We start from the raw sequence: 12,202 nt of genomic DNA, 5'->3' as shown, positions 1-12,202 counted from the left end.
CACTTCAGTTATGGTCCGGTGGTACATTCCGTGTAGGGGCTTGTCCTCCCATGATGGTCCCTCTTCCAGCGCCTCATCCTCTGTTCCCCATTGTCTGAAACATTCTCTGAGTACGTCATCCGTTTGAGCCTTCTCCTTGATGTATTCATGGAGCTTGGATGTTTCATCCTGGACAGTGGCTCTCACACTCACTAGTCCCCGGCCTCCTTCCTTTCGGCTTGCGTACAGTCTCAGGGTTCTGGATTTGGGATGGAACCCTCCATGCATGGTTAGGAGCTTTCGGGTCTTAATGTCCGTGGTCTGAATCTCTTCCTTTGGCCACCTTATTATTCCTGCAGGGTATCTGATCACTGGCAGGGCATAGCTGTTTATTGCCCGGGTCTTATTCTTGCCATTGAGCTGGCTTCTTAGGATTTGCCTCACTCGCTGGAGGTATTTGGCCGTAGCCGCTTTCCTTGTTGCCAGTTCGAGGTTGCCATTGGCTTGTGGTGTACCGAGGTACTTGTAGCTGTCCTCAATGTCTGCTATTGTTCCTTCAGGGAATGAGACGCCTTCAGTGCGGACTACCTTTCCACTCTTAGTCACCATCCGACGACATTTCTCAAGCCCGAATGACATCCCGATGTCGCTGCTGTAGATCCTGGTTGTGTGGATCAGGGAGTCTATGTCCCTTTCGCTCTTAGCATACAGCTTTATGTCATCCATGTGACTGGTCGTAGCTCCATTTCTGAGGCGGTATCCATAGCCTGTCTTGGTGATTACTTGGCTTAGGGGGTTCAGTCCTATGCAGAACAGCAGTGGGGAGAGTGCATCACCTTGGTATATGCCACATTTGATGGACACTTGGCTAAGTGGCTTGCCATTGGCTTCAAGTGTGGTTTTCCACATCCTCATCGAGTTCGCAACGAAGGCTCTTAGGCTCCTGTTCACCTTATACAACTCCAAGCATTCAGTGATCCATGTATGTGGCATCGAATCATAGGCTTTCTTGTAATCAATCCAGGCTGTGCACAGTTTGGTATGTCGGGACCTGCAGTCTTGTGCGACAGTTGCTGCCTCGCTCAGCATTTCATTCATTGGGGCTGGCCTCCCAATCTCATCATCTGCATTCATTTGGGCTTGCCTCCCAATCTCTGGTATGACCTCCTCTGATCTGGCAGCCTGGGGCCCTTCACCATGGAACCTGCGTTGTACCTCATCAATCCCAAATTGTGACAGCAGTTGCCGTTTGTGGATGTTGGAACACTGAGCTACTAGTTGTTTCGTGGTCAACCGTGACTGTGGGTTTCGAAGTAACCATTTAGCCCACATTCTCTGCATGTAACCCCTCTGACTAGGGTTGCTTGAGTTGCATCTCGCCCTTCTCCGCTTTGTTCCAGTAGCCCATTTTTCATCAAGGTGCTCTGGTTCCCCAGCACCTGACGCAGACCTTGTTTGGCCGGGCGACGTCTGAGCCGGCATGTCATTCGTTCACTCTCCCACTGCTGTTCTGCATAGGACTGAACCCCCTAATCCAAGTAATCACCAAGACAGGCTATGGATACCGCCTCAGAAATGGAGCTACGACCAGTCACATGGATGACATAAAGCTGTATGCTAAGAGCGAAAGGGACATAGACTCCCTGATCCACACAACCAGGATCTACAGCAGCGACATCGGGATGTCATTCGGGCTTGAGAAATGTAGTCGGATGGTGACTAAGAGTGGAAAGGTAGTCCGCACTGAAGGCGTCTCACTCCCTGAAGGAACAATAGCAGACATTGAGGACAGCTACAAGTACCTCGGGATACCACAAGCCAACGGCAACCTCGAACTGGTAACAAGGAAAGCGGCTACGGCCAAATACCTCCAGCGAGTGAGGCAAGTCCTAAGAAGCCAGCTCAATGGCAAGAATAAGACCCGGGCAATAAACAGCTATGCCCTGCCAGTGATCAGATACCCTGCAGGAATAATAAGGTGGCCAAAGGAAGAGATTCAGACTACGGACGTTAAGACCCGAAAGCTCCTCACCATGCATGGAGGTTTCCATCCCAAATCCAGCACCCTGAGACTGTACGCAAGCCGAAAGGAAGGAGGCCTTATGAGTGTGAGAGCCACTGTCCAGGATGAAACATCCAAACTCCATGAATACATCAAGGAGAAGGCTCCAACGGATGACGTACTCAGAGAATGTCTCAGACAATGGGGAACAGAGGATGAGGCGCTGGAAGAGGGACCATCATGGGAGGACAAGCCCCTACACGGGATGTACCACCGGACCATAACTGAAGTGGCTGATCTCAAGAAGTCCTATCAGTGGCTAGAGAGGGCTGGCCTGAAGGACAGCACAGAGGCACTCCTCCTGGCTCTGTGGCAACGATTTTTAATTTTTTTAAAAATATATATTAAAGTAGAGAAGGTCATCCCCGGGCTTTCTCCCGGCGGGACATGCCCAGAACAAGTCACCAGGGATGTATCCAGGAGGTAGTCTATCCAGATGCGCAAGCCACCTCATCTGGCTCCTCTCAATCTGGAGGAGCAGCGGCTCGAGTCCCTCCCAGATGACCGAGTTTCTCACCCTATCTCTCAGGGAGACCTCAGACACCCTGTGGAGGAAACTAATTTCTGTCACTCTTATCCGTGATTTTAATCTTCCAGTCACTCACAGTTTGTGACCCTTGGTGAGGGCAGGATCGTTAGATTGACCAGTAAATCGAGAGCTTCATCTTTAGGCTAACTTCCTTCACCACGACAGACCAATACAGATACAGAGTACAAATTGAATGATGATATTGCAGTGTCCAGTTTCCTTTTGACGCATAAAATGATGCAGTCCATGAAAACAACAAGAAAAACAATTTATTGTTGCATAAACTGACATTTATGAAAATGTACATTAATTTTAAATTCACAACATAGATGATGACTGCTGGAGTTTTGGCCAGCTCTTAATTTGCGGTGGAAGTGCAAAACGGGTGGCCAACAGACATTCTCAGAAAGAGGCAGATTCAGATTAAGATTTACAAATCCAATTCCAATGAAGGTGGGACTTGAGTTAAATGTAAATAAAAACAGAATACAATGATTTGCAAATCATTATCAACCTACATTTAATTGAATACACTGCAAAGACAAGATATTGAATGCTCAGTTTAATAACATTTGTTTTTGGAAATAATCATTAATTTAGAATCTGTGGCTGCAACACATTCCAACAATGAAGGGACAGGTGGCAAAAAAGACTGAGAAATGAATGCTCATCAAACACCTGTTTGAAACATCCCCCAGGTAAACAGGCCAACTTGGAAGAGATGGGTGCCATGATTGGTATCAAAAGAGTTTCCCTTAATTGTCCTTCACAAGCAAAGAAGGAGCGAGCTTCACCTCTTTGACTACTTTCTCACACAGTTGTTCACAAACAGTTTCAAGACAATGTTCCTCAATGGACAATTGCAAAGAATTTCGGAAATGGACAATTGCAAAGAATTTCGGAATTTTGTCATCTATGATTTATAATATTATCAAAAGGTTCAGATAGTCTGCAGAAATCACTGCATGTAAACGTCAAGGCTGAAAACCATCATTGAATGCGCGTTACCTTCGAACCTTCAGGCGGCACTGCATCAAAAACCGACATCAATATATGAAGGACATCACCATATGGGCTCGGAAACACTTAAGAAAACCAATATCGGGTAAACTTAAAACCAATATCGGGTAAACTTAAAACCACTTAAAACTCTGCTCTCATGCAAAGCAAAAGCCATTGATCGACAACACCCAGAAATGCTGCCGGCTTCTCAGGGCCCGAGCTCATCCAAGATGGACTGATGCAAAGTAGAAAAGTCTTCTGTTGTCTGACAAGCCATAAATTTCAAAAGCCAACATCTGTGATGGGATGGGGATGTGTTAGTGCCAAAGGCATGGTCAACCTAGACATCTGTGAAGGTGCCATTCATGCTGAAAGGTACTTACAGCTTTTGGAGATACATATGCCGGCATACAAGCAACGTCTATTTCATGGATGCCCCGGTTGATTTCAGCAAGACAATGCCAAACCACCTTCTGCGCCTGTTACAAGTGTGGCTTTGTAGTAAAAGACTGCAGGTACTGGATTGTCCTGCCTGCAGTCCACACCTGTCGTCCACTGAAAATGTGTGGCACATTATGGAGTGTAAAATACGACAATGGAGACCCAGGACTGTTGGAACAGCGGAAGCTGTACATAAGGCAGGAATGGGAAAGAATTCGACCAACAAAGCTTGAACAGTTAGTGTCCTCACCAACCCTCCTTCGCGGTTTTTCACCTATTACGGCAGGGTCCCGGTCCCCATTAAGTGAGGGAAGACTGTATTGTTAAAAGAAAGGATGATATAAGACAGAGGTAAACTCGACTCAGTCCCAGCTTTTTTGGAACGTGTTGCAGCCATAACATTCTAAATTGATTATTTGCTTCAAACAATCAAGTTTATCCATTTTAAATCAAACTGTCTTGCCTTTGTAATGATTTCAATTAAATATACATTGCAAATCATTGTATTCTGTTTTAATTTATGTTTAACACAACATCCCAACTTTATTGTTACAGTCTTGTAATACATGTGCCATCCATATGAACTGTAAACAAGTTCCTTCCACACAATTTCTAACTGTGGTGAAAAAGATGAATGTAAAATATTAGTGACTAAAAGTAGTCAAATCTGCAATCCTTCAACCCCATTGGTATGCACTGTTATCTCTGCAGAGGTGGAGGATAAACCACAACACTGACGCTGAACATATCGTTCCAGTGTTCACCAGTTGTCTGATGTCATACTTTTGTGTTTGATATAGGAATGGTTGAATTGTCAAATTGCTCTATTAGAGACTTGATAAGGGTTCTTTGGACATTTTCTTTGGACCTTTTAAGTTTGTTTTGCTGGGTTTGTAAATGGGGAACACTTTGGACACAGTGACAGGCAATGTCTGTGTGTTGTTCTTTTGAGTAGGTGGTGCAATGGCTCGGGGTAACTGGTTGTCTTTGAGTGATGGGGTGAGAGATGTCGTTCGATTCTGGTTGGGCTTTTTGCTGTTGGATGTTGACTTCGGGGGAGTCTTCTGTGACTTCTTTGGTAGGCGGGAGAGTCGTGTAACTCCCACCACCTTTAGCTTAACGGGAGCTTCAGATTTTCCTGCCATGTTCCGAGCTTGGCAGCGGTATTCACCAGTATCCTTGAACCCTAAGTCATCCAGGCTGATTATTGACCAGCGCACACCAACTCGAGGAGATCCCTGCATGGCTAGAACAGTAATTCACTGTCAGCAATCTATGATAATTCCTACACCTTCTTCCAGCTCAATCACAGTAAACATTGTCAGTTAAAAAAAACAAACTCTTCTTCCATATATAAATAGCTAAGGTGAAGCCCTCATTAAATGAATATATAATCAATGTATAGGTGTATGCAGAGGCGGCGCTATAGGGTGGCCAGAGGTGTCCGAGGCCACCTGGTGTCCTGAGGGGAAATTGATTATTAGGCCATTTTCACATAGATGCGGTATTCTGAGACTCCTTGGTGGTCTGCCATAAGTTTATTTTAATTATAAAATGTCTATTTAAAGAATAAATGTACAATTGATCTGATTGCTAACTCTAAAAAAAGTGTTTTAAGTAAAGAACATTCACGTCTTGCAGTCAACGTCAATCAAAATCATTACTTAAAACAACTATAACAAGCAAATAACATGGCCCAGAAGTCATTATTTATCATAAGATTCACAATTATTGTTTCATAAAATAAAATGGACACATATGCCAATCTTGCATCATGATACAAGCAGGACCAAACCTAAGTAAAAAGCAACATTTAGAATTGTGAAGAATTAAGAGACCTTTGGAACGAATTAGGGCATTTACATGGAAAACGCATCCCTACTTACAAAATGTTCAAGTTAAGAAATTTCTTCCAGAACCAATTAATTTTGTAAGTAGAGGTACCACTGTACTGCCAACATTTGGCTTTTAAAAGGCTTAGTGACTGCATGTAAACATAGCCCATGACTGCACTCTACCAAGCAACTTTCTTCTCAAAGACAACAAAGTCTGATAAAGTCGTTGGTTAAGATTCTGAAAAATGGTCACTGGAGGGGTTTGCACAAGTTGCTATAGTCACCAATGTTTTCAAAACTGCTTGCGCTTTGTGTAAACTATCTCCTCTATGTTTGCAGATATTTTGTATGTGAAAGCAGCGCATTTCAGCTTGCAACAATCGATAACTATTGCATTTAACTATTAAACAGGACATGAATATTTAACCTGAAACAACAAAGCATGGAAGATCAAATACATCTTACAACTTTCCAACTTCCTGGGCAGATGTTCATTGTCACCAGTGATATCCTGTCGACAGCAATCTGAGAGAGATCAGAGAAAGGAATTCGCATCACTTTGGACTGGCAGCTCAAAAAATAGAACCACAATTTTTGCCTCCAGATCACTGTCAACTCTTCCAGCCTTACCGGCATAGTTTGAAGTTTTGACCCATGTCAAAGTTGGTGTGGGGTAGCCAGTAGCTTCACAGTGGAGAATAACATTACTGCCGAGCAGGGATGTGACTCTCGTGGCTGCAGGCTGAATCGAGGGTCTCATACAGTGAGGCAGCTCAACTTTGGTCAGCAACATCCCGGACTGACCTAGAGACCTGCTGCATGTAACCAGCTGGTCCATGAGAACCACGGGGCTGCCCTGGGACATTGACAGTGACACCACCAAGGCGATCTGGCAGTCACACATCCATGGGTTGTCATGGAGACCTGGGTATCAAGTACAATGGATTACATTATAGTTTATAGTTTATTACTAATGACTGATGTACAGTATGTAAGAAAGAAAAAATATGCAACTGGTGCCCTTCAGTTAAGAAAAAAAAATCTGCAGTGAAATATGTTGCTCAATGCAAAAGAAAAACTTCAATAGGATGATCACAAAGTTGAAACAAATCATACAGCTAGGACACCAAGAATCGAAAAGGAGAAACTAAAGTCAAATTGCCTTCTATGAGCAATGACCTAAATCACGTGTCAAACTCAAGCCACTGAGGCCAGATCTGGCCCACCATGCCATTTGATGTGGCCCGCGAAAGCAAATCATGTGTGTCAACTTGATAAAATCTGTAACGAAATGTCAAATTGGCATGTGTAAGATAAGATAAGATAACCGTTATTTGTCCCACACTGGGGACATTTGCAGTCTACAGCAGCAAAATTGGGGGTGAGGTAGGGGGTGGGAGAGGAAAAAAAACTGTTTCATTGCACAAAATAAATGTTTCAGAAAAGAACTGTGCACAGTTCAATACAAGTGCAATATAAAATAAAGCATTAGCAATATATTTGTCGAATAAATATAATAAATTAGCAATAGCATAGAAAACACAGCGTAAGGTGGCTGTGCTATTTACAATGATTGCAGGTTTTCACGTTTATTCAGCAGCCTGACAGCAGTCGGTAGGAATGAGCGGCGGTATCTCTCCTTCTTGCAGCGGGGGTGTAACAGTCTCTGGCTGAAGGAGCTACCCAGTGCTGTCAGAGCGGACTGGAAGGGGTGGGAGGGACTGTCCATCATAACTTTTAGTTTAGTGAACATCCTCCTGTTGCCCACCTCCTCCAGAGTGTCCAAGGAGCAGCCTAGGACAGAATTGGCGCTCCTGACCAGTTGCTCCAGTCTCTTTCTGTCCCAGGCCGAGATGCTGCCTGACCAGCAGACAATGCCGTAATGGATGGCCGAAGCCACCACCGAGTTATAGAAGGTCTAAAGGAGTGACCCCTGAACCCGAAAAAACCTGTTTCCTGAGTAGGAATAGCTCTGTCCCTTCCTAATCAGGGTAATAAGTGTATTAAATAACATTGAGATTTTGCAATAATTTTGTTACCCAGTTTACACTCACTTGAACAATAATTGAACAATTATAATTGACTTTACTGATTTCATAACTAGTAATCTATTAATTTGTTGTGTACAAGTAATAATTTTGTGGTTTCACTGTCATAACGGCCCTGCGAGGGAAGACGTAACTCCAGAAGACGTAATTGGCCCACGACTAAAATGAGTTTGACACCCCTGCTCGAAATACTATTGAACGTACTGTACGGGGAAGGAGTTGAACCTGGCAATGGTGGCCTTCAAAGCCAAAATACTAGTTGATTGATAGGTGTGCAAGTCTCATTTTAGAAACCTCATCTTAAGTTAAGCATACTATCACTCTTGTCAAAGCCGGTTTCATTGATTTTTAAAAAAGTATTTTTTTAAATTCAGTATGTAAATATTTTTGAAACAGTGGATTGCAATTGTATTATTTTAGTAGTGATTCAAAAGATTAGGACATTTATCAGAGATTGGTAATGAGATGATAATTTGAATCAGGTGTGTTGGAGGAGGGAAACGTATAAAATGTGCAGGATAGTAGCCGTCAAGGACACCTATGTTCTCCATAATGTTGAGGAGTCTGTGTCGCTTTGTGCAAGTGGGTTTGTTCAATAATACAACTTCTGTAAAGAGTAGAGGTTCTTTATTTTGGACTGTCGTCGTGGTCGGAGAGGGAAAGCAACACCACCATGTATACAACCGATGGCTTCTGAAAAACTGCGCATGCTCAGTATTCGCTCTTTGCACTGTGGACAGGCATCGCTAGTCCAACAGGCAAATACAATTTACTCATATCATTACATTTCCCTTTCTCAAAATATTTTTTTTCTTTTGAAAAAAAAAATGAATGAAATTAATTATGGCACTCAACAGCAGCATTTATAGATCAAAACTCTTGCTTTCAAGGAACTTCAAGTCACAGCATTTTTTGTCGTGAGCAAATAACCAACTTTGACTTGAATAAACATTGCTCTTTCCCAAATACCCAACAATAAACTATACATTCACATTTTTCACAATTTTTTTTGGGGGGGGGGGGCAATAGAACAACACATCAAATGTTCTCAATCAGTCTCTGTGGTGGTTTCACCACAAGTCAAGGAACAGTCTTTGTTCTTGCTATAAATGGTTCTTTGAGAGGTTTCTGTGTTGTACAGCACCTATTTCTGAACAGTGTATGACCCTGGTTGGACCTGACACAGAACAGTCCCATTCTGTGACCATGTCTCTGTTTTGTCTTTGAACCTTACTGGGTCACCAGTGTGTATTTCAGGAAGGTTCCATGTTCCTCTGTCACAGTAGAACTTCTGTTTTTGTTTCTGTTGTTCTTCGAGCTCCCCGTGGGGACCTGGGGTAGAATAGGTCCAGCACCCCCACTTGCTGTTCATAAGAGGCGACAAATGGGGCGATTCGTTTGCCGTGCGTTGCGACCCGTGGGGTGGGAGGAGCTCCTTCGCCTTGGTCGGCAATCTTCCTTCGGGAGTAACCCCAGAGGCCAAATCCAGAGTTGGAGTCCCTAAGGCGGTGTGTTGTGAAACTCTCTGAGCGTCCCGGCAACTCCTGCGACGACGTCGATGCCAAGCTGCTTGGGCCCCGCCCTTCCCTTGGGCAACATCAATGGCGTGGAGAGGGGGGATCTAGCGCATGGGCAACACCAGATCCTCCATACACACCTGCCCAGGCTTGTGCCCTGGCAGTGGCGGGCCGTGCATTTCAACCATAGGCCTTCAGTAACGTCACATACATGAACACAATACAGTAGAGGCTCGTCAAGCAGCACTTAATTTCAGGAGCATTTAAAACCATCAAGTATGCATTCACAATTAAGAGCAGGAAACTAAATTTATAGATATTGTCAAAAATAAAAAAGATGATTTAAAAATACGAAATGCCACCCAAATTACGCTGTGTGATCTTAAACAAGTCTGTCCAATAAATTGCACAATGTCGCAGTTTCATATAAGACACCAACCAAACAATAACAAAAAAAACTATTCTTTGAAAATAAAGTAAACAGATCATTTGCATTTTGAGAATCGGCTATACAACAGCAAATAACTGACAATGTTGAGATTGAACGAACTTTAGTGCACGAAGGTGACTACAATGCGCCATTTTTTTGACTGGGAGGAATGTCGGCGCCATTTGACTGTCATTGCTGGACAGTCCCAGGGCGCTTGTGTCTTGCGCCTGTAATGGGCAGCATTTTTCACAGCCCCGCTTTGTTCAGCGGGGAGATTGGTGCTGTTGAACGGTCTGCGGCTGGATGGATGTGAGGCTTGAGGAGCCGACGATGAGAAGAAAGGAGTGTTTGCGCGGAGCGCCGATGCGGATTTGGAACTGGGAGTCGCGGCTTGGAGTTTGAAGCGGATTACGTGGGACAGGAGAAGTGAACTAATCTCTTTTCGGCAATGGACGCTACAGCTTCGTGTTTGCTTTCAAAACTTAGCCTGTAGCAGACGTGTGCACATTTTTAGCATGACGTCTCTGACCCACTGGTGAAAGGACACTTTGATCCTCTCCTCTTTCATCTATAACTGCTTCAGACAACAAAGTGTATGCAGAAAAGTGGTGAAGATTGGTGAAGATTGCACGACTGTCTGTGTTCTATGTGTTGTGTTGTGTTATTTTTGTTATTTTGACTTCAAAATGGCGCCGCGAGAGTGGCTGCCTTTCCAGCAGCTCCTATATTTTGTTGTTCTACTTCTTCCTTTCATAACTTTGCTGCTGTGAATTGGGAATTTCTCCATTGCGAGACTAATAAAGGCTTTCTTATCTTATCTTATCTTATAAATTGCAGGTGAGCAGATTTATTAGATACATTTTTGTATCTTTGTAATTTTATTTCGTTACCATTGATTTAATACTAACGAAATAAAATGACAAGAAGAAATGTAAAATAAAATTCATTTACTCACCAATGTAGTGCCTGTTCACTGAGCTGCACATCTACGCGAGTGTCCCCAAACGTTTTTAAATGCACCGTAGTTTGTAAGTGCCCAGCCGTGGTCTGATGTTTCCTTGCTGCCTTGGTAAAACAACTTAAATGGGTATATCCAGTGTGGCTCCTAACACCAAATCGGTCCGTTACAAGTAATTGGCATTCCCAGCAGTACAATTTGCAGCGTTTCTCAGAGGCTGTGAGCCACGGGTACCTTTCATAATTGCTCTTCTGAAAATGACGGACAAACCCTTTTCTTGCTGGGACAGGCTAGCTAGCGTAGGAGTTGGGCTACTTCTTCGCACAATATCCAGCTTTTCGTGGAAGGTCCATCTTGAAAATTGCGTGGAAAGTAGTTCCACATCCAGATCAACGTCTTCTTCTTCGGCCATTTTGGGTTAAAATGCAGTGATAGCTCCCTCTAGCAGGCACTAATCCAATCACCGAACGCGCACGTCCAGTGTCGACGTAAGGCATTCTAGCTGGCCCCGGTGTGCAGACTCCTGACTGTGCCCGTTCATTTACAGCGCACAGGGGCCTACTCTGTTTAATCTGAAGGCCCCGAGCAAGTTTAATTTACCTGGCAACACAAGCTAGCTGAAATATGATTGGTTAAAAACTCTACCATAATAAATAAGTTATTTATTGAGTGGCTTTCAATGTTATTTAAAATAACATTAATAACATTGAAAGCCACTTAACTAAGTGGAAATAATATGACGTAAAGAATACAGAGAATAATTTTGTTTACATATTTATGAAAATAAAATAACATGAATTAAATTTATGTTATTGTATGAATGTTTAGGCCAGCAGAGAAGGCCTTGCTGGCCCTGAGGGTCCGCCACTGTGCCCTGGAGAGGGCACTCCAGCGTCGTCGTGTGACGACACAACACGAGGAGTGGCAGATACCAGTGATAAGTCAGTGCTTAATTGGTGTAAAGCTAGGCGCTCAGGGTTACGCCTAATAGTGGAAGGGGGCCTTGTACCCTCACTGGGTAGCTACCGCCCGCTTAAGCCGGGCAGCCCCCGGACAGTAAGGTGCTACCCCGCCACAGTTCACTTTCCTTACTGGGTGTGTAGGGATTAGGACCAGGATTAGTTTGAAAGGTGGACTGTAAAACCGATGAACCAGGAAACAATAAAAGAAACACAACAAGGAGCAAGCCCTTGTTAAAACTTGCAACATGGAATGTCAGGACAATGACAACCGGTCTGACGTCAGACCTAATGGATATCAGCGATGCCCGGAAGACAGCAGTGATCAACAACGAGCTGCTGAGACTCAGCATTGACATTGCTGCGCTGCAAGAAACCCCCCTCGCCGAAACTGGATCTCTCCGGGAGAAATACTACACCTTATACTGGTGCGGGAAAGCTG

At 43.9% G+C, this 12,202-nt stretch overlaps 1 protein-coding gene across 1 annotated transcript in view; it reads right to left on the bottom strand.

Annotated features, from left to right (window-relative positions):
- Positions 1 to 2,862: 2,862 nt before the first annotated feature.
- The window catches only part of lrit3b (leucine-rich repeat, immunoglobulin-like and transmembrane domains 3b), a 40,135-nt gene continuing 30,795 nt past the window's right edge, over positions 2,863 to 12,202 (bottom strand). Inside the window, exons 4-6 of the mRNA XM_086128147.1 lie at positions 6,479 to 6,772; positions 6,314 to 6,373; positions 2,863 to 5,259 (exon numbers count right to left, since the gene is read on the bottom strand). Of these exons, the coding sequence (XP_085984273.1) occupies positions 4,841 to 5,259; positions 6,314 to 6,373; positions 6,479 to 6,772 (773 nt within the window). The 3' untranslated portion in view covers positions 2,863 to 4,840. The remainder of the gene's footprint in view (positions 5,260 to 6,313; positions 6,374 to 6,478; positions 6,773 to 12,202) is intronic.

This window comes from Hippocampus guttulatus, chromosome 13 (genome assembly GCF_054856545.1).
Source record: "Hippocampus guttulatus isolate MCC_2025c chromosome 13, RoL_Hgut_1.0, whole genome shotgun sequence".
Classification (NCBI taxonomy): domain Eukaryota; kingdom Metazoa; phylum Chordata; class Actinopteri; order Syngnathiformes; family Syngnathidae; genus Hippocampus; species Hippocampus guttulatus.
This window is presented reverse-complemented; position numbering and strand designations above follow the sequence as displayed.